The following is a 19299-nucleotide window of genomic DNA, read 5'->3' as shown; positions in this document are numbered from 1 at the left end:
TCGTCCAAATATAGAATAATTATACTTTATAATGATATGAATATGCTGAACCAATCGAAAAATAACAAACTCATGAATATGGATTGCTGCTCGTTAGAACGTTTATACTGTATATTTCATTACAAACAACACACACCAACACCATTATGTTGAACACACATATTGCATATATAATTACAATAACAATTTACTGGTAGCCATTACTCCTTCTCTACGTTCTAACGAGCGGTAGAATGACCACAAAACCCGCGCAATTACTATTTATATCCCAATGTCACGTGACCTAAAACACAGATCCACCCCTTATACCACACAGCTCACACAGAAATATACCAAAAACGAACATAATTTTAATTATATTCTCCCTCACTCCGTTCGTCCGAATATAAAATAATTATACTCTATAATTATATGAATATGCTGAATCAATCGAAAAATAACAAACTCATGAATATGGATTGCTGCTCGTTAGAACGTAGAACTACGGCTGTAAACTGGAAAACAAATCAACATATATTTATTAAATTCATTCAATCAAAATACTACTAGACACTTTTAATTTATTATCAACAGAGTCTTTGATATAATTGTCCCTGGAATAATCAGTTTTCCACCGCCGATTTAAATTGATCTTCTGTTGCCATGTCCTTGATTTCACTCCAAGTGTCACTGAAGATCTGTAAATAAATGTGAACCATAATATATCATATGCACATTTGTTCTGCTGTTTTAATCTTTATCTAAAATCAATTTTTATCACCAATACATTAGATAAAAACGTTTCTTGTGCGAATATACTTGACTTGTCTGACCCTGACTTAAAAAATTGTTTAGGACTTTTGTACTCAACATACTCTTGAACAAAACAATGGTAACGTTTTTAGCTCACCTGAGCTGAAAGCTCAAGTGAGCTATTCTGATCACATTTTGTCCGTCGTCCGTCTGTCCGTCCGTCTGTCTGTCCGTCTGTCCGTCTGTCCGTCTGTCCGTCTGTAAACTTTTTACATTTTGAACTTCTTCTCTAAAACCGCTTATCCAATTTCAACCAAATTTGGCACAAAGCATCCTTATGGGAGGGCGAATATAAATTGCAGAAATAAAAGTCCGATCTGTATTCAAAGCGGAGAAAACTTTGAAACTGTAGAAAAAGGGGGGTGCATTTTTAAAAATCTTCTTCTCAAGAACTACCGAGTTAATCTTAACGTAATTTAGCATAAATCATCCTTAGGGAAAGGAAAATATAAATTGCAAAAATTATAGGCGATTTCTGTTCCAAATTTGAGATAATTGCGAAAATACTTATAAAGAATGGCTCGTTATTCCATATATCGTAGACTGGCAATTCATTGCGATAGACTGGTCTTATGACAGGCATCGCCAGTCTACCGCATCTCGAAAACGAGGTTCTTTGTTTGAAGCTGGCAGTTTGTTGTGCAACAGTTCACGTGCGAATATAATCTATGAAACATGGAAATAACCTTGGTGCCGATTATTGTGAAGTAAATTGAGGTTAAATATTTCAATGCGTTGTCATTTTCACTTGTGATGTTGGTTTAAGTTTGTTTTCATTTTTTCGTTTCATTTTGCTTTTTAACTTGGGAAACAATCGCCTTGTATTTGGAACATAGACTTCGGTAAATGTTTACCTGCGAAAATGATTAAATCTGATGCATTAACAACGTACTTAAGTGCATTTCCCTCTGTTTTTATTGTTAATTGATTAATTTTCTAATTGTTCCAACAAGGATCAAACAAGTGTGTTGGTGTTAGCTTGTTCGGATTTTCGTTTCGTTTTCATTATTTACGCTTTTAAACCTGGAAACTATCGTCTACAGGTATTTCGTGATTTTTACGTATCAATTCAAACAGATACTTCGGTAAATCAAACAGTTAACTGTTTACCTGCGCAAATTAAGCAAAATCTGATGTAGGGGTACTGAAATACAATTCCTTCTATCGGTAATTCGGCATTTTCTTTTGATATCGCTGACGGAAATATGTAGGTATATACATGTATATATATATGATTCATTTCGAAAAAATAAATTGTGTTCTTTATTTGTTATAGTGCATGTTTCTTGTGTTTAATTGTTTACAATTTCTATTTACTAACCATATTTGAGTGTTAAGCTTCGAATTATAAGCAAGATACAAAGATTTGCTCACAATTCTATGTTTGTACACATGCATGCAGATCTTAAAAACTAAAGATTAAAAAAGTAAAAAAATTGTCAATATTTATTAAGAAAATGTTCAAAGTCTGTTCTTCCAGAAACCAACTTTAACAACTTATTGTATTGTAAACTTAATCTTTTTAGCTCACCTGAGGGTGGGGCCACAATGGGGGGGGGTGGAAGTTTTACATAGGAATATATACAGTATATCTTTAAAAATCTTCTTCTCAGAAACTAATCAGCCAGGAAAGCTTACACTTGTGTGGATGCATCCTCAGGTAGTGTAGATTCATAGTTATGAAAATCATGACCCCCTGGGGTAGGGTGGGGCCACAATGGGGGATCGAAGTTTTACATAGGAATATATACAGTATATCTTTAAAAATCTGCTTCTCAGAAACAAATCAGCCAGAAAAGCTGACACTTGTGTGGATGCATCCTCAGGTAGTGTAAATTCAAAGTTGTGAAAATCATTACCCCCGGGGGTAGGGTGGGGCCACAATGGGGGATCGAAGTTTAACATATGAATATATAGAGTAAATCTTTAAAAATCTTCTTCTCAGAAACTAATCAGCCGGCAAAGCTGAAACTTGTGTGGAAGCATCCTCAGGTAGTGTAAATTCAAAGTTGTGAAAATAATAACCCCTGGGGGTAGGTTGGGGCCACAATGAGGGATCGAAGTTTAACATATGATTATATAGAGTAAATCTTTAAAAATCTTCTTCTCAGAAACTAATTAGCCAGGAAAGCTGGCACTTGTGTGGAAGCATCCTCAAGTAGTGTAGATTCAAATTTGTGAAAATCATGACCCCTGGGGATAGGTTTGGGCCACAATGGGAGGTCGATATTTTACATAGGAATAAACAGAGTAAATATTTAAAAATCTTCTTCTCAAAAACTAATCAGCCAGGAAAGCTGAAACTTGTGTGAAAGCATCCTCAGGTTGTGTAGATTCAAGGTTGTGAAAATCATGATCCTCAGGGGTAGGGTGGGGCCACAATGGGGGGTCAAAGTTTAACAAAGGAATATATAGGGTAAATCTTTAAAAATCTTCTCAGAAACTAATCAGCCAGATGATTCTTTATAATTATTAAGACTTTGGCCCCAGGACAATTCTTTGGCCTCACGAGAAGGTTCAGAGTTTGATGTACGTTTATATCCGATGTATAAACTATTGTTAAGGATCTTTTTGAGAACTGCAATACTCAACATATGACATGACTGTAAAATCATCCTGTCAGAAAGGGGACTAATGATTATAAACATAAGAATATCCAGGGGAAAATGGATTTTATTTATACAGGATCTACATGTATTATTGTACATTGTCCAGATAGTTTGTATTATTACTCCATTAAGCTGATTTTATCATACCTATTGTTCCTCAGGTGAGCGATGTGGCCCATGGGCCTCTTGTTTACTTTTATTCCAAATCATCGGCCAAAATAAAGATGACAACCACTTAGGAATGACTAACGTTCCATGTGCATGGCACAATTGCATATGTTTTAACACTTTACATACAATAACAGGAGGCGGTACTATCCAACAATTTTCTCCAGACCAGTCATATGCAAAAGCATCCACACCTGTTGAACCTGGATACCAATATTTTGAATAAAATCTGTTGACCTTATTATTTTTACAATTTGCGAACACATCAATAGTATACGGACCCCAAATTTTTTCAAAATATCTGAATATATGATCTGATACACTCCAATCATCCTTGTCAAAAATCCTGCTATAACTATCAGCACAATCATTGTAATTTCTTGGTATCCACTACACTTCTAATAAAATTCCATGTTTTACAAATACACCGAAAATACTCATTGCTAGCTGATGCAGCTCATCAATCATACTACCTTTGCATGCGATGCGCACTACATTTTAATTGTCAGTAAATAACTTCACCAATCTTCCACTCAGTTCCTCTCAGTATGCAAGACTTAATAAAATTACTTGCACTGTTTTTAATTCTCTCCAAGTAGAACTCTTGTGTTTCTCAAAATCATCCCACATGTAATGTACAATTTTTTCATTTCTTTCGCAAGTAAAACCTGCGCCAGCGTAACAACTTGCATCTGAAAAAATTATCTTTTCAGGCATCTTCTCAACACATGTGAAGTATTTCAAAGAAATAGAATTGATGTTTTCTAACCAAAATTTCAATTCTTGTACGTTTTCACTATCTAAGCATAGAGCTGAATCCCAACTTTCCTTACCACAAATAGTAATACTGAGATGCCTAGTCATTAATTGACAAATATTTCCAAAGGATGGTTTTAATGCGATAATCTTACCTACTATGGAAGACAACCTTCTCGCAGATATGCTACTTCTGTTATCCAATATAATTGTCAAAATATCTCTGATATCCTTAATTTTTTCAACAGGAACCTCTAACGTACCATTTTCCATATTCCAAAGAAATCCTAACCACACAATGCTTTTTGTAGGTTCAAGAACTGACTTTTCAGTATTTATAACAAAACCTGATTTTTGTAAAAAGTTTTGTTTTAAGTTTGATGCAGACTTGCATGTTTTAAAATCACCACACACCCAACCATTATCCAAATACATTATCACTGGTATGCCACATGATCTCCAGTACTTCACTAACACTCTAACTACTTTTGTAAAAACATAACCTGCTGACGACAGCCCAAATGGTAAAACATTAAATTCAAAAAAACCTTGTTTTTTCAACCTATTTCCACGAAAACCCCAAATATTTATGAAAATCTGGATGTATATCAATATGATGATATCCGGATTTTAAATCATACTTTATCATGTACTTATTTTTCTTTGCATATTGTAATGCTTTATTCACCCCCTCAAACTTAACTTTTTGCTTCTCAACAAATTGATTGACATGTCGTAAATCTAACACCAACCTTTTCTTACCTGTGGCATTTACTGAAACAGTAAGTGGATTAACAACGTATGTACTATCTTCAAATACTTCATGAATGCAACCAGAGGACAAAAGATCATCAATAGCTGTATAAACAAAATCACTATGAATAAGAGCTGACCTGTTATTTTTTGAATGAATGGTATTACATAACCGAACTCTATTGTATTTTTCGCAAACACATTAGCGGACAACGTATATTTCCAAAATTGTACACAGCTTTTAAATCGAGATTTTACAGAAATAATTGTATCTGCATTAAGCTCATATTCATAAGAATTGCTTACACAAACATTATCACTATACTCAACTTGATCTCTACTGCTTGCTACTTGAACATGTTGAGGTCGATGCGACCGCGGGGTTAACGTTAGGCGCTGACACTTGTTGTCCTCTGGCGAATGGGCAATCCCTGACGTAGTGTCCGCTCTGTCGACAAAAGAAGCACTTTCGGTCGTAGAATGCTTGCTGTCCTGATGCATAATCGCTTGGTTTAGTGGTTTTGAACACTCCTGGAGCAAACGTTTGGCTGAAGCCACAAAAAAAATCATTGGCAGAAAATGCATTTTGTCTGCGAGCCTGACCAGTGTACGAATATGGTTTTCCACGATAATTTCGCTTGCGGACAGCGCGATTCACAGCACCCCGTAACTTTATAGCATCGTCGTTATTGTCGGCCAATGGATCGTCTAAATACTCGTTCACAGTGTCCCACCCGTGTCTGTCCGCTATTTTTAGAATTTTGTTACGTTGACGCAATTCAGCAATTTCCTTCTCAATAATCGCTTCTGCTTTTCCCAAGTCGTTATGCGCTATCAAATTCTTCAATTCACTCAACCTCTCCAATCTCTCGGCATTAAATGAGTGCTGTATTCTGTGTCCTTCATGCTTGAAGTCAAACTGACCGCCTTTTGCCGAGTCCTCGTGTTCCTCGCACGTGTTCGCGCAGTTTTCGCTTGGCTGAGATTTTAACTGCTTCATAATGGAACTCACAATAACTTCGTTTTGCTGTTGTCAAGCTTTTCGCAAAGAACTGTTAAACACCCCTTATACCACACAGCTCACACAGAAATATACCAAAAACGAACATAATTTTAAAAGGGCACTGTTCTACAGGGACAGGAAACGTTCTCTCTGCGGACTTTATAACAGGACGGCTTGGTATGTAAATAGTTCATGCATAACACAATTATATAAACTCTACATATAGGTGACTGTATTGTGTAATTGAAAAGCATCTAAATTAGCGTTATTATATAAACTTTGATATATAATTAAGACCTAATGAGGGTATATTCAATGATAGTTTCTCTCTCTCTCTCTCTCTCTCTCTCTAAAGTTTCAGAACGATATACATTGAAAGGTCTTCCGTTAAGAATTTATAATTATGGGTTGGTCCTTAAAACACTGTCGTCCAGATATATATCTCAAGAACGGTTAACAATACCTGAACACTTGTTGTCAAAATATGCTTTTAATTACAAGTCTCTTCATTTAGTATCAAGAAAAAGGGATAGGTTCTTTTTATCATAATTCTTACAAAGCAATATTTTGTTATAATTTACAAAATTAATTAATAATGTACATCAGTTGTTTATCTATAAATTACCATAAGTAAATCAAAAGTAATGTAATAAGGGGTTTCAAAGGGCCAAAAATCCAAAACTTTGATAATTGATATCCGTGTATGCCTTGTATTATGAGTCAATGGAAGAAACAGCGCCCTATGGCGGCGTGCTTATATTTTACGATGCCATTTTCTTTAAAATTGATCTAAGCCAAGCTTCTCAGCATGTCACCATTCTAAATCAAAATAACTGACATATTTTAGTGAAATTATTTTAATTTTTAATCGTTGACATGTAACGTTAACTGAATGTATTTATGAATTCAAAATTTATTTTAGAACCATTTTAACAAGACCCTGGACTTTCGATTTGACGTAGCTATCTATTTCTTGCGTCAAAACAAGTTAAAAATGACGCGGTTTTAAGCAAAATATGCACCGATTGCGTTGTTTTAGCTCAAAAGCCAGACAAATCTTGTTGATTTTAAAGAGCCATGGCTGAGCGTATGCAATGAAATAGACAGGCCTACGTCAAATTCTGTTTGACACAACTACCCAAAGTCCAAGCTCTTGTTAAAATGGTTCTAAATATTTTTAAATAAAACAAAAGATGTACATAAATAAATAAATACACTCATACATTAACATAAAAAATGAACACTGAACAAAAATTATCACAGGTCCATGTGTGTAGGATATCGGTATTTTCAGGAAAAAATCATTTCTCTAAACACAATATTTCCGTCTTTAGATTTTGAATGGCGATGTCATGGTACATTTCGTGAAACTCGTCGGTAGCAAATATCCTCTGTCGCTGACAAAAGCCCCGCAAAACCTGGGTAATGGAGACATCAAAACAACAGCGAAATCATTTATATTGTGCACTGACTTTAAGTTTAATAGTTGCAAAGATCTTTTCGATAGAGATGATCATTTAAGAACATTCCTATACCCTAACATACAAAATTATTCAACATATTTCAAATGTACGTACCGCTGATCTGCGCTTTTTGTATTCCGGATCAGGAATATGGATGTATTCTTCACGAATCTGATCTGCATACTTCTTGTAGTCTGGAAAAAGACTGGTTTCAGACAATAGTGACAGTGAAAGCAATTTAAACGCATTCCATAGAAATTAACATTAAGCTGGTTTGCCTTTGCTCTGAATGAAAATAATCAAATAGATAAACATTTCATCTTTTTACCTTCACTTGGTCTACCTAAAACCGCCATATCCATATCCAGAAAGAATTGTAAATCATTATCGGAATTCTCTTTAACGCTGTGAGATTTTGTCTGTAGAATCCATTTCATTACCGCATCAGTCTTGTCAGCCTCCTAAAAAATAGAGGGGGGGGGGGGTATAAAAAAATTATTAAAATCTAGCTCATATGGTTAATATTTTTTGTTAGTACTAGTAGTGACAAACTTCTTACCAAATTGCCAGCCTCTTTAGAGAACTGCGAGAAAACTTCTGCGCTTTCTTCCTCGTTATCATTGGCCTTCGGGTCATATATGATACTGGAAAAGTGATAAATATGCAATATTGGGTTTTGTATTTATTTAATTCTTCTAACTATTATTAAATGTGCTAAATTAATTGTATGGCAAGTCAAAATACTATTATTTGAATCAAATACTGCAGTATGCGTAATCTTCGTCACATCACCTACATTAAATAACTTTTATTAGACTTTGAACCGTGCGTGCACGGGTAAACATTGCATATTGGACAAAAATAGATACATCGACACACCCTATTGTTGACATTTACATAACAAACCTATAAGCCCACATTAATGCTATTAATTTCACTACATTTTCCTTAGTTAGAATAATCTAACTGTGTCTCGGGAAAGGCCCCCACAACAGTTAGAATGCCTCCCTTATACCCGTAATGTAGCAGAAAATTGCAGAATCGCTCCGAAACGATTTTCCAATGAAAATTTACACTAATTTGTATTATCGTTTCTGAGTTTATTCATGCAAATATGATTTCGTGGAATCATAAACTAAAGATCCCGTTAGCGTGAATGTAATGCGCACGCGCAAGATTGTAAAATCCATAAAAAATCCAGATGATTTCCGTGATTTTTATGGGAATTTTCGTTGATTATTAATTAGCGAAGCTTAATTGAGAAAAAAATAAAGACAAATTGGTAATCTTTAAGTACCAATGATGGTTAAAATATATAAAACAAAAGACAGTACTCTCCCGATTTATCGGTATTAAAGCCCCAAAAATTAGAGTCTATCATTTTAATATAGTAGTATAGATGCTCATTTAGTGCTAAATATAAAGCAAAATGAAAAGATTTATTGAATTACACATGCATGCATGCAAGAAGTGAAAATAATTTGTAGCTTCTCGTGCAAGTATTGTAACACGTGTGGTAGTGTATCAAAAGAATATTACAGCGTATCATAGAACTGTAGGAGGAGCGTATCACAATATTTGAATGATAATTATATGATATATAGAATATCATACCACTAGTATAGGACACAACTTTACTGCGTATTATGAAATACAATTAAGACTTTTTTTGACAATAACAATATCACTTTCATTCAGTCGGTCATTCAATTGACATGTCCACTTTGCAGAAAATCACATTTGCCTTAAATTGTACTCTTTGTGATATCAATATCTGGACATGGACCCTTTCATTAAATGGGCTTATAAATCAAACTACTCAGTACTTACTCATGAAAAAATATTGCTAGGACTACCAGTTCCGGTTGGTTCAGTTTCTTAAAATATTTGTCAAAGTGTTGGAACATTTCCTCCAGATGTCGCAGGGTGTGGTAATGTCGCTGTTTTTCACTGTATCTTCCTTCAATCACACCCCACCACTTTTGAGGGAGATCCCCTGAGATTTTCAGGATATCTACAGCTGTGCTTAGCCATCTGTGTTGTAGATCCATGAGTTCCGGTTAGAAAATGGTGCTCAGTGGTACATGTATTCGATTTGCTCTGAATGTAAACATTTGACTTAGAATGTTTTAACCTTTAAAAGAATTACCGGTATATTGTTTATATGAAATCAATAACATGCCTCGATCATTATAGCCGTCGTAAAGTATATTAAAGAAAACAACTAATAATGTAAATAAAAATATTTCAATTTTTGATGTTTTTTCTCAATACTAACCCAAGTAATACCCGGCATTGTTAAAAAAGGCAAAGAATGCATATATCTTTTGACATGGATTTTAATACATTTGTTGAAAACGATGATCGAACAAACGCAGGCACGTTGCATCGATCTTGAGTTGGGGGGGGGGGGGGCAGACTCATAAATCATCCAAAAAATATCGAATAGCAAATAATATAAAATAAGAACTTCCCAGAATTATAAAAAAAACCCCTGATCTCTGGGTGTGTGTGTGTGTGTGTGGGGGGGGGGGGGGGGGGGGGATAGTGTTTTATGTTTGCATATAACTTCACATTTACTGTTTTTTTCCTTATTTTCAATTTTTCACATGGTCCCAAAAACGGGGGGAAAGGGGGCCTCCATAATCACCGCCCCACCCCCCCCCCCACCCCCCCAGATGCTACGTGCCTGAAACGCACATTCTAAAAATAAATAGCTAGGCCCATGTATTGGGATTACTATACTTACAAATAATACATTAATATTACTTAAATAATACCTGAATGCAGTTTGAAAAAAAAAAAGAAAAAGAAAAAAAAAAGAAGAAACCACATGACACGCACGTGTCACCGTATCTGAAAAAAGTCGTTTTTGTAATTATTCTAGCTGTTTAGCACAAACCCGACAATGACAGACGACATGTTCCTGTTCTTGGGTCGGGGAGTGTCTCCTGTTGAAAAGCCATGATCGGCATTGATCGCCCTCGACGAGAGAGGTTTCAAGGGATACAAGAACAAAATGAAATGTGCAGAAAGGAGTACTCAGACGTCTTTAAAACCCAACAGGAGAGGTACGGTAAGTTTAAAAAGGAATGTCAGTTTGTTTTATTGTGTTTACTTGAAATTTACCTTTAAAATTGAGAAGTCTCACGCAATCCAAATGCAATGTTGTATTCACTGTGGCAATAGAAATCATCGCTGAATCATTGTTGACCAGGCCAATATGTATGGCATCCCATTTCTGTTTTAAATGAAGTAAAAAATGCACGATACCAGATTTTTAAAAATGCATGTACATGAAAACTTCTAGAAGCTATTTGTCCATCAATCTTATGATAATACATTCCTGTAAGTTTTACAGAGTATCTCAAAGGACAAAGGGACACAACTCATTCCTTCTTACCGAAAGCAGAGGGCGCTGGTTTTGACACACAATGCGCGAAAAGCCAGGAGTTCAGTCTAGACGGGACTCCCAAAACGGAGTTAAATCCCAAAACGAATGTTACTGCGTTTGCAACAAAATTTGTGCTAACTTTATCAAAGCTGCTGAATAACAATGTTACAAATAATTGAGCATTAGAATATATCAATTGCAACATTGGTGCACTATCCAGTTCTGTAGACTTGCTAGACTGTCGGGGTCCACGTGATGTAAATTATCGAGGCCCACGTGATGCTCACCCACAAGACTCTCTCGGTCCATGTGATGCTCCACAAGTAATTCTGTAGACTCACTAGGCTGTAGGTGCTTTTCCTCAGTGGGACAACATTATGACAAATGTTGATAACAGGGATGCAATGCAGTATGTGAAACGAGTGTGTGGAAAAGGGTTTCTCAAGAATCAATTCCATGTAAGAACAATAATTCGGTGACATCGCATTGATTTTCTTCATAGTTTATACTTTGATGGACTTCGATAAGTGAGAAAATCTAACACCGTTTATTTGTTGCTATGTGACCTTGTTGCATATAACAGAGGGCATGCAAAGATGTCAATATGGCATTTTAATGCCTATTTAAGAACATATTGTCAGTAATGGTAATTTTGGATTTCCAGGGTATATCAATAAAAATAATTGTCATTTTTCGACAGAAAGAAAAACATGGAGTAAAGCGTATTTTTAAAGTGTTCCCATTGTGACTAAACAGAATTTCCACATTTAATTTTTGTTTAAACTTAAATTAATAAAGGAATCTTGAAAAAAATCCCACTATAAAGATTTTGCATGGAAGAATTTAAAAATGAACACTGAGAACCATTGCTATGGTACGAGCTGAAAAAAGGGGGAAAATCTAATATTTTTAGTCATTTTGGAACGGGTATAATTCGAATATAAAACGTTTTTTGATATCAGTAGTTAAGAAAATATCAAGTATGTCCTCAACTGTAGTGGATCTTGAAAAGAAAAAAAAACTTCTATAAAATGAGAATTTACAATGTAACAAAGGTTTTTGTTTGATAGCTTGTATTAGTGGACGAAACCTTATTTTATGGTTTCAGAGTAGGTAAAAATGATGTACAACATAACAGGAAAATTATTTCATCTATTTTTATGCAGCAAAATACTTTCATGCCAGTTGCGTCACAGAGGGATGTAAAATTCAAAGTTCAATGGAGTGTGCATTAACGTAGCTCGCGGGTTTGCTGACGTCACAATAGGAATCGACGTAAAGAGTTGACCGTCATAGTAAACTCATATTTTTTTTAAAAAATGACAAATGAGATATTTAGAAGTATAAAAGAAAATATTTTAGAAAGCTTATATGCGGTTTATGACTGTTTATACAAAGATTTATAATATCAAGTGCTGAAAATTTAAATATGTCACATACATTGTCACACTTTGTTCTATAAAGATAAAGAATGAGTGTGCGTTAGAACTCTTCCATTTAAAGTCATGTTTTAAAATAGAATGTATGCATTAACTTCGCTTGTTTTTTACAATTATAACTTCCGTAATCTGTACTACCGATTAAATTCTTAAATTTCTTTTGGCTTGAGATAACTGTTTTATTCGATTACTTACTTATAATGTCAGTAGCTGCCTGGCATTTTATTTTTGCATTGATTGACTCAGAGTTTCATAAAAACAAAAATAGCAATTTTCTGTATCTTTACAGCCTTACATTAATTGCATTTGATAACATTCACAATAATGTCTAATAAGCATTTACATGTTCTAAAATGTGTTAAACAGCTAGTCTTGTCAATAAATGCATTTCAGTTTTGGTGTTCTAAGAAGTAAGGAAATGATGACGTCAGGCTAACGTCGTAATGAAAATATAAGGTTTTGAGAAATCTTTTAAATCTTTAAAGTTTTTTTGCCAAAAATTGGCCGAGAACACATACTGATGTTTTTTTTATGAATTGATTCATAATTATCTCCTCTGTTTTTGTGTTGAGTATGATTAATTTCGTCTGAATCGTTTAAAAGTTTGGAGCATAGTTTTGTAATGCGTTTCTCGGTTAAAATGTGCATTTTACTATATATTTCATTGAAATGGCTTTGCTTGATTTTATTAATGACACTGTATTTGAAACACAATAACATAATTACCGCGCAGACGAATCTTAAATAAATTTTAGAAATAAAACTATAAAACCTATGGATCACGTGGACAAATTTTCAAGGTAGGTTTTCTCACAAGCAGGTAAACCCGCGAGCTACCTTAATAGTGATACTTTATTAAATCTTAAAAATGTATATGTGTAATTGGTTAAAAATTATATGTGCAGTCATACGTAACGAGTTTGCATCTAATTTTCCATCCAATTTTCTCACCCGATTCGTTTTCGACTAAAATTATATGATCACCGAAGTCGAAAGTCTAAAGCAAAGTCTGAAAGTCGATTGAAAATCGGAGGGGCGTTCTATTTTCCATTTCTTCTCTGCGAATAGTGAGGTCACAACGACTTACCTCCGTACAATAATGCCATTGAATATGTTTTAAAAATTGAAAATCGATTGTAAATCGTATAGTAAAGACTGGAAATCGGATGAAAAATTGCATCATGTTACCGCACCTTTAGATTATTGTCGTCCATAAAACGTGAAAAAAAATTGACCATTACATACAAGAAAAAATAGTTGAAAACTGCACTTTATTTTGATTAGGATATAGGATCAAGAATTTCATTATTGCATTTTATATTAAATAGAATAATTGTTAAATGTCATCCGATTCCCCAATGAAATTCTTGCTTCTTTGTCACAGTGTAGGAACAAAAATTGTAACATTGATTTATGCACTGAGTCTTTATTTTGTATTGTAAAATTAGAAAAGTTGTGAATTGCCAGACATCTGTTTTTGCTCTTTAATCCTGCAAACAATACAGAGTCTTACGAAAGTCAGTCGAACACGCGCAGTGCCGTCGTTGTAGAAAAATCAAAGTCGGCATACTATAAATAGACGTTCCTTACATACTTGATAATTAAAGATAGTGCCAATAAACAATTTTTTTTGCATTTGAGAAACAGAATAAACAACCAGGTTGAAGTTATCAAATTTCTGTGCCTAGACCACCATACATCCATGGAATGCTTTCATTAAGCAACTAACGTACTGACAAACCAAAACACCTAATTCCTGCATTGAGAAACTCATTATAATCAATAGTCATCCAATATCTGCATTTAACCACTATAAATACATCCAATACCTGCACTGAGTCACTATAAATTCAGTCGTCTTATACCTGCATTGAGCGACCCCTTAGTCTACCAATGCCTGCATTGACCGATACTTCTCTCTTCTAATGCCTGCATTGACTCTTCAGTCTTCCAATGCCTGCATTGAGCGACTCCATAGTCGTCCAATGCCTGCATTGAGTGATTCTTTAGTCTTCCAAATCCTGCATTGAGCGACTCTTTATTCGTACAATGCCTTTATTCATCTTTGCAGTCACCCAATACAAGCAATGAGTAACCATCATTCTTCACTCAATGCAGGCATTCCTTCAGTCCAAAAAAATCATACTGGATGCATGGAATAAGATTTCAAATTAAAAAATGAGGGCTAAAACTGAAATATATTATTTCCCGTTATCACAAAACTGAATGACAAAGCATCGAATGGTTTTATCAGAATGTGGCAAGGTAAATCCACATATTTTGCTGATACTTTGAATGGATACTTAGCGTGTACCTGTACATGTAAATTGCCTTTATCAACGCAGAAAAATCATTAAAAAAATAGTTAAGATAAATGAGAAGTTAGCGTATACGTAGACTCAAAATTATTGAGTGGATCGGTTTAGTTTGTCCCATATATAGTGAAAACCTTATCAACAGTCGCAACTCAAAATAAACATGTAAATGCTTTTCAATTTTTCTTCAATTCGAACACGATAATCTCACCGCTTTCAAATCCAGCCCAAATGTTGTTAGAGTGATCTCTGTATATAGATTTTATCTCGCTGCCGACCTTTTTGGGGCCTTGGAATAGAAAACTTGTTATTATTTTTCCATTTTGTGACATAACGCGCATTTTGCATTTATTTTCTAAGGCAACCAACAAGTTTCCATACTGATCTGAACCTATGTCTATTCCATGATCCACATTTTGTTTAAACACCTTCATGATACGCAAACTAGATGACTTAAGTTCATACAGAACAAAATGGTCGGTGTACAGAACCCAGACAGTCTCTTTTGAAATTTGGTGGACCCGTATAGGGTATTGTTCGCATTCGTCAACTCGTGAGTGATACATCGAAGGGACTCCAGTAGTAGACAGGAGGGCCAGTACATATCTACCTCCCTGAAGGCAAACCCAGACAGTGTGGTCTTCAGTAACGTGTATTCCGGTAACTCGAACTCCCTTAGATCCAAAATCGCAGAACTTTTCGAAAGACGACCCGTCGTTAACGCAAAGGATTTTGTCGGTCGCTGAAATGAGTACTTTGTCGCCCATGACATCAATACTCCTTGCGTACTTTGACATCTCTGTAAATTGTACAGGTATGCCAATGCTCATGACAACCTTCCCGTCGATGGTCAACTTATTTAGCCTGTCAAAGGTATACAGCCAGACGTGTTGGTCCCTTGTAACACAAATACTGTAGATGGTTCCCGTCGTCGTTTCCAGAGATGCTTTAAATTCTATCTTGTAAATTTTCTTGGCTTGGTCATGTTCGTGTGTTTGGAAACAGTCAATGCACATACTTTTCTTGCAAACTTCACAGACGTTTGTTAGACTACTACCAGTGTTGCACAAATCACAACCGCTCATGGCAACTTGGGCCGGTAAGTATGTTGCCATGATCCCTCTGCAACTGAATTAAAATTAACTTCATTTTAAAAGAAATTCAATCGCATACTCCTTGAAAATTATAAAGAAATGTTTACCTAGATCTGCAGATTTTAAAATCTCTGACTTCCTTTTTTTAGAAATAGAAATCATTGGTTTAAAAAAAAAATCTTTTACTAATGTTTTTATATGGTGGCATACATGTATCTCTGCCCCTTGTGTGATATGCCACCATATTTTTACAATAAAGTTACAGAAAAAAACAACATTCCTGTTTGAATTCAGTTGTGGTTTTTACGTATTGTTTTAAGTTTAACAAGTACAAAAATGATACTTAATCAAATGGATGCAATGTGATTGTTTAGAAGTAAATAGAATCCTACTGAGAGTAAAAAGAGTGTCTAAACCAGGAAGGTATTAAGAAAACGCTGACGGTTGACCCCTGTTTTTAGAAATTATTGTAAAAACCCTATTTCTTCAAGATAAGACTTACTGATACTGTGAATTAATAAAAACTAATGAAAGTACATTAAAAGTCTCGTTCGAAATAATCTGTATTTTAAGGGAAATCAAAACGTATGGCCATTGCAAATGTATGATTACCCGTATATGAGTTTCTCCTTAAAACCATTCATCACTTTTCAATGAATAAATGATTTCACACAATGATTTAGTAACGACACTCTTCAACAGTTGGTTATTGGATATGTTCAGTTTACAAAATCATAATTGTCTACTACAAAGTTGTATTTAACCATTTTTTTAGCATATGAGTTAAATTTAAACTTATGTCGCTGTCAGTACTGGTATTTAAGAAAAATCTTTGCAAGTCTCTCTCTCTCAATTGATGTACTGATACACATTGACCAAAATTTAGTTACTTTTACTAAAGGAATGAATTAAATATTTATTAGTTTTATAAGATATAAAATGGTTTATCGCGATGCAGTTTATAAAAAGCGTAAACTGTTCCAAACAATTTTATATCGTATAACACTAATAAATATTGCATTCATTCCTGATATTTTAATTTTTTTGCTATCAATTGTTGATAACAACTGTCATTTGATCTATAAAATGACATTAAATTGTACAAAATTCAAACGTAATGCAGGCGGATTGATACGTTTTTGACGTTAGTCTTACTGTGACGTAGGCAACATTCTTTATACGATATAAAATAATTTTTTCAACCAATCAGAAAGCGTGTTACAACCAGAATTAAATTATTCAATTTTATCTATCGATTTATTGACTTTGAAAAAAGTATTGAAGTATAAACAATAAATATTTTCTTTGATGATTCATGCCGGTTATCAAGGTAGCGACCATTGAGGAAAAATTACATAACCCGCATAATCACCAACCAAATAATTTTATTGTTTATATATAAAGAACATGTATAACCTACTTACTTATTATCGAAGTGATAGAGATGAAGTTCTCGATTTCTACACCCATCGATCGCCAATCTAACAGTCAATAAACGATCATATGAAAGAATTTAAGACTGAATTGGAAGTGCAAGCTTATGAACTAAGATCCATCTTCTCTATGCAAGTGCTTGTTCCCGTGATAACCCTTTACCCTACCACATTCTGTGTAAATAATATATGCCTACATACCCTCATAAATTTTACTGCAGATGTTTTTACTTTACTTGTCAAAGTGGTTTGGTTTGTTTACATATACAAATGACAACTCTTAGGTTGGTTCGCCTAACAGTAAGTGTTGGGCAAGCAAAACGGCAACAAAGTATGAAACTGACTGGTACATTTTTTTATGGATTTATTGTACAGAATGTATGTCAATATGTTCAAAACTAGCCTACTGTTGTGTGCCTTAAATTGCACGTTTTAGTAAGTATCGTATGCATTCTACCTATACAAACTTACCCAACTTTTCATCATAGAACTACAGGTATGTGTATAGGTTTGGCGACTGTTGAGATTTCCCTCATAAAATTTTGTACGTAGCCATACGGAACAAAATATGAATTATACCTTGATAATAAGATGACAAAAATTCAGAGAGTTGGGGATTAAATGCGGAATTGGCCTTGGGTTTCGAGCTGTTGGAGCGAAACTATTTAAAAGATACATTTACAACAGAAAGACCTCAATTACATAAATAAGAAAAGAAAGAATGTGTTGCAAAACAGCGAGACTATTCCCTAACGTGGAAAGGACAGTATGGTGGCATATCTCTGCCCCTTGTGTGCAAGTTATTTTTCTATTAATTATGTGGACATGCAAGATAAATATGTTGACATGCAAGATAGTTATGTCAACATGCAACATAACTATGTTGACATGCAAGAAAACTGCAATCAAATAAGAGTTATAAAAAATCTCAAATATCGCCAACATGTGACATTCAAGATGCTAGATACGCTACCTATTAATGTCAACATGCAACTTATTTATGTTAACATGCAACTTCTTTATGTCGACATGCAACTTATTAATGTCGACATGCAGCTAAGTTATGTCAATATGCAAGATAAATATGTTGACATGCAACATATTTATGTCGACATGCAACTTAGTTATGTTGACATACAACTTATTAGTTGCATGTCAACATATTTATCTCGCATGTAAACATCACTAAGTTGCATGTCAACATATTCATCTCGCATGTCAACATTAGTAAGTTGCATGTTGACATAAATGAGTTGCATGTCGACATTAATAAGTTGAATGTTGACATAAATAAGTTGCATTTCAGCATATTTATCTTGCATGTTAACATAAATAAGTTGCATGTCGCCATAAAAAGGTAGCATCTAGCAATTTGGTTGTCACAGGTGGGCGATATTTGAGAATTTTTTAGATTTTGTATAATTCTTATCTGATTGCAATTTTCTTGCATGTCAACATAATTATGTTGCATGTTGACATAATTATCTTGCATGTCAACGTATTTTTCTTGCATGTCAACATATTTGATAGAAAAATAACTTGCACACAAGGGGCAGAGATATGACACCATAGACCTTTTAATATCCGTATCGCTTGAGAGCCATATCTAAATATAGACTCATTACGTTGAGTACTATATTAGTCTAGGTCACCTAAACATTTGTCAATACTTGCTCTACAACAAACGTCTAGGGGAGTCAAACGGCTTGCGTGACCTAGGCTAAGTACTATATTTACATAGCGGGTGTGTTCCGTACGGAGGCAAAATAAACAAACATTTTACGCGCATTTCTATCGAACACGGTAGCCACCAAATACAATTAGAATGATAATCATATACATGTATTCTGTATTCGAATGTTAACATATATCAATTTGATTACTAATGTCAAGCGTGTTTTTTTTAAATATCATTCTTGAGATACATGAATAAATCTGATTCTGGCTCTTCAAAACCGTCAGAGTTGTAATCATAATCATCCAATGTTTCTATAATATCTAGATAAAAGCTAAGTCTAGATAAAAGGGTAGAACACATTTATCAGTACATATTTTCAGTAATCTATAGCTTTATTACCGA

General features: G+C 34.4%; 2 protein-coding genes across 5 annotated transcripts; both read right to left on the bottom strand.

Annotated features, from left to right (window-relative positions):
• Positions 1 to 77: 77 nt before the first annotated feature.
• Positions 78 to 6134, bottom strand: LOC128155365 (uncharacterized). Its single transcript, XM_052817036.1, has 2 exons — positions 5409 to 6134; positions 78 to 677 (listed from the first exon to the last, which is right to left on the bottom strand). Exon 1 carries the CDS (start codon positions 6076 to 6078, stop codon positions 5416 to 5418), a length of 663 nt encoding a protein of 220 aa, XP_052672996.1. The 5' UTR covers positions 6079 to 6134; the 3' UTR covers positions 78 to 677; positions 5409 to 5415.
• A 406-nt stretch (positions 6135 to 6540) lies between these two features.
• LOC128155364 (uncharacterized) lies at positions 6541 to 18245 on the bottom strand. 4 transcript variants are annotated; one of them, XM_052817034.1, is made up of 7 exons: positions 10948 to 11039; positions 10674 to 10785; positions 9375 to 9644; positions 8104 to 8188; positions 7873 to 8005; positions 7659 to 7738; positions 6543 to 7499 (listed from the first exon to the last, which is right to left on the bottom strand). In XM_052817034.1, exons 3-7 carry the CDS (start codon positions 9593 to 9595, stop codon positions 7383 to 7385), a joined length of 636 nt encoding a protein of 211 aa, XP_052672994.1. In that variant the 5' UTR covers positions 9596 to 9644; positions 10674 to 10785; positions 10948 to 11039; the 3' UTR covers positions 6543 to 7382. The 4 variants fall into 4 exon arrangements, 2 of the variants coding, with proteins under 2 accessions (XP_052672995.1, XP_052672994.1); XM_052817035.1 differs by lacking the exons at positions 10674 to 10785; positions 10948 to 11039 and adding an exon at positions 10447 to 10557 and having other exon boundaries at positions 6541 to 7499; XR_008239593.1 differs by lacking the exons at positions 6543 to 7499; positions 7659 to 7738; positions 7873 to 8005; positions 8104 to 8188; positions 10948 to 11039 and adding exons at positions 14904 to 15820; positions 17211 to 18245 and having other exon boundaries at positions 9442 to 9578.
• Positions 18246 to 19299: the final 1054 nt, after the last annotated feature.

This window comes from Crassostrea angulata, chromosome 7, assembly GCF_025612915.1.
Source record: "Crassostrea angulata isolate pt1a10 chromosome 7, ASM2561291v2, whole genome shotgun sequence".
NCBI lineage: Eukaryota > Metazoa > Mollusca > Bivalvia > Ostreida > Ostreidae > Magallana > Magallana angulata.
Note: the sequence above shows the minus strand (reverse complement) of the source record. Positions and strands in the feature narration are given on the sequence as shown.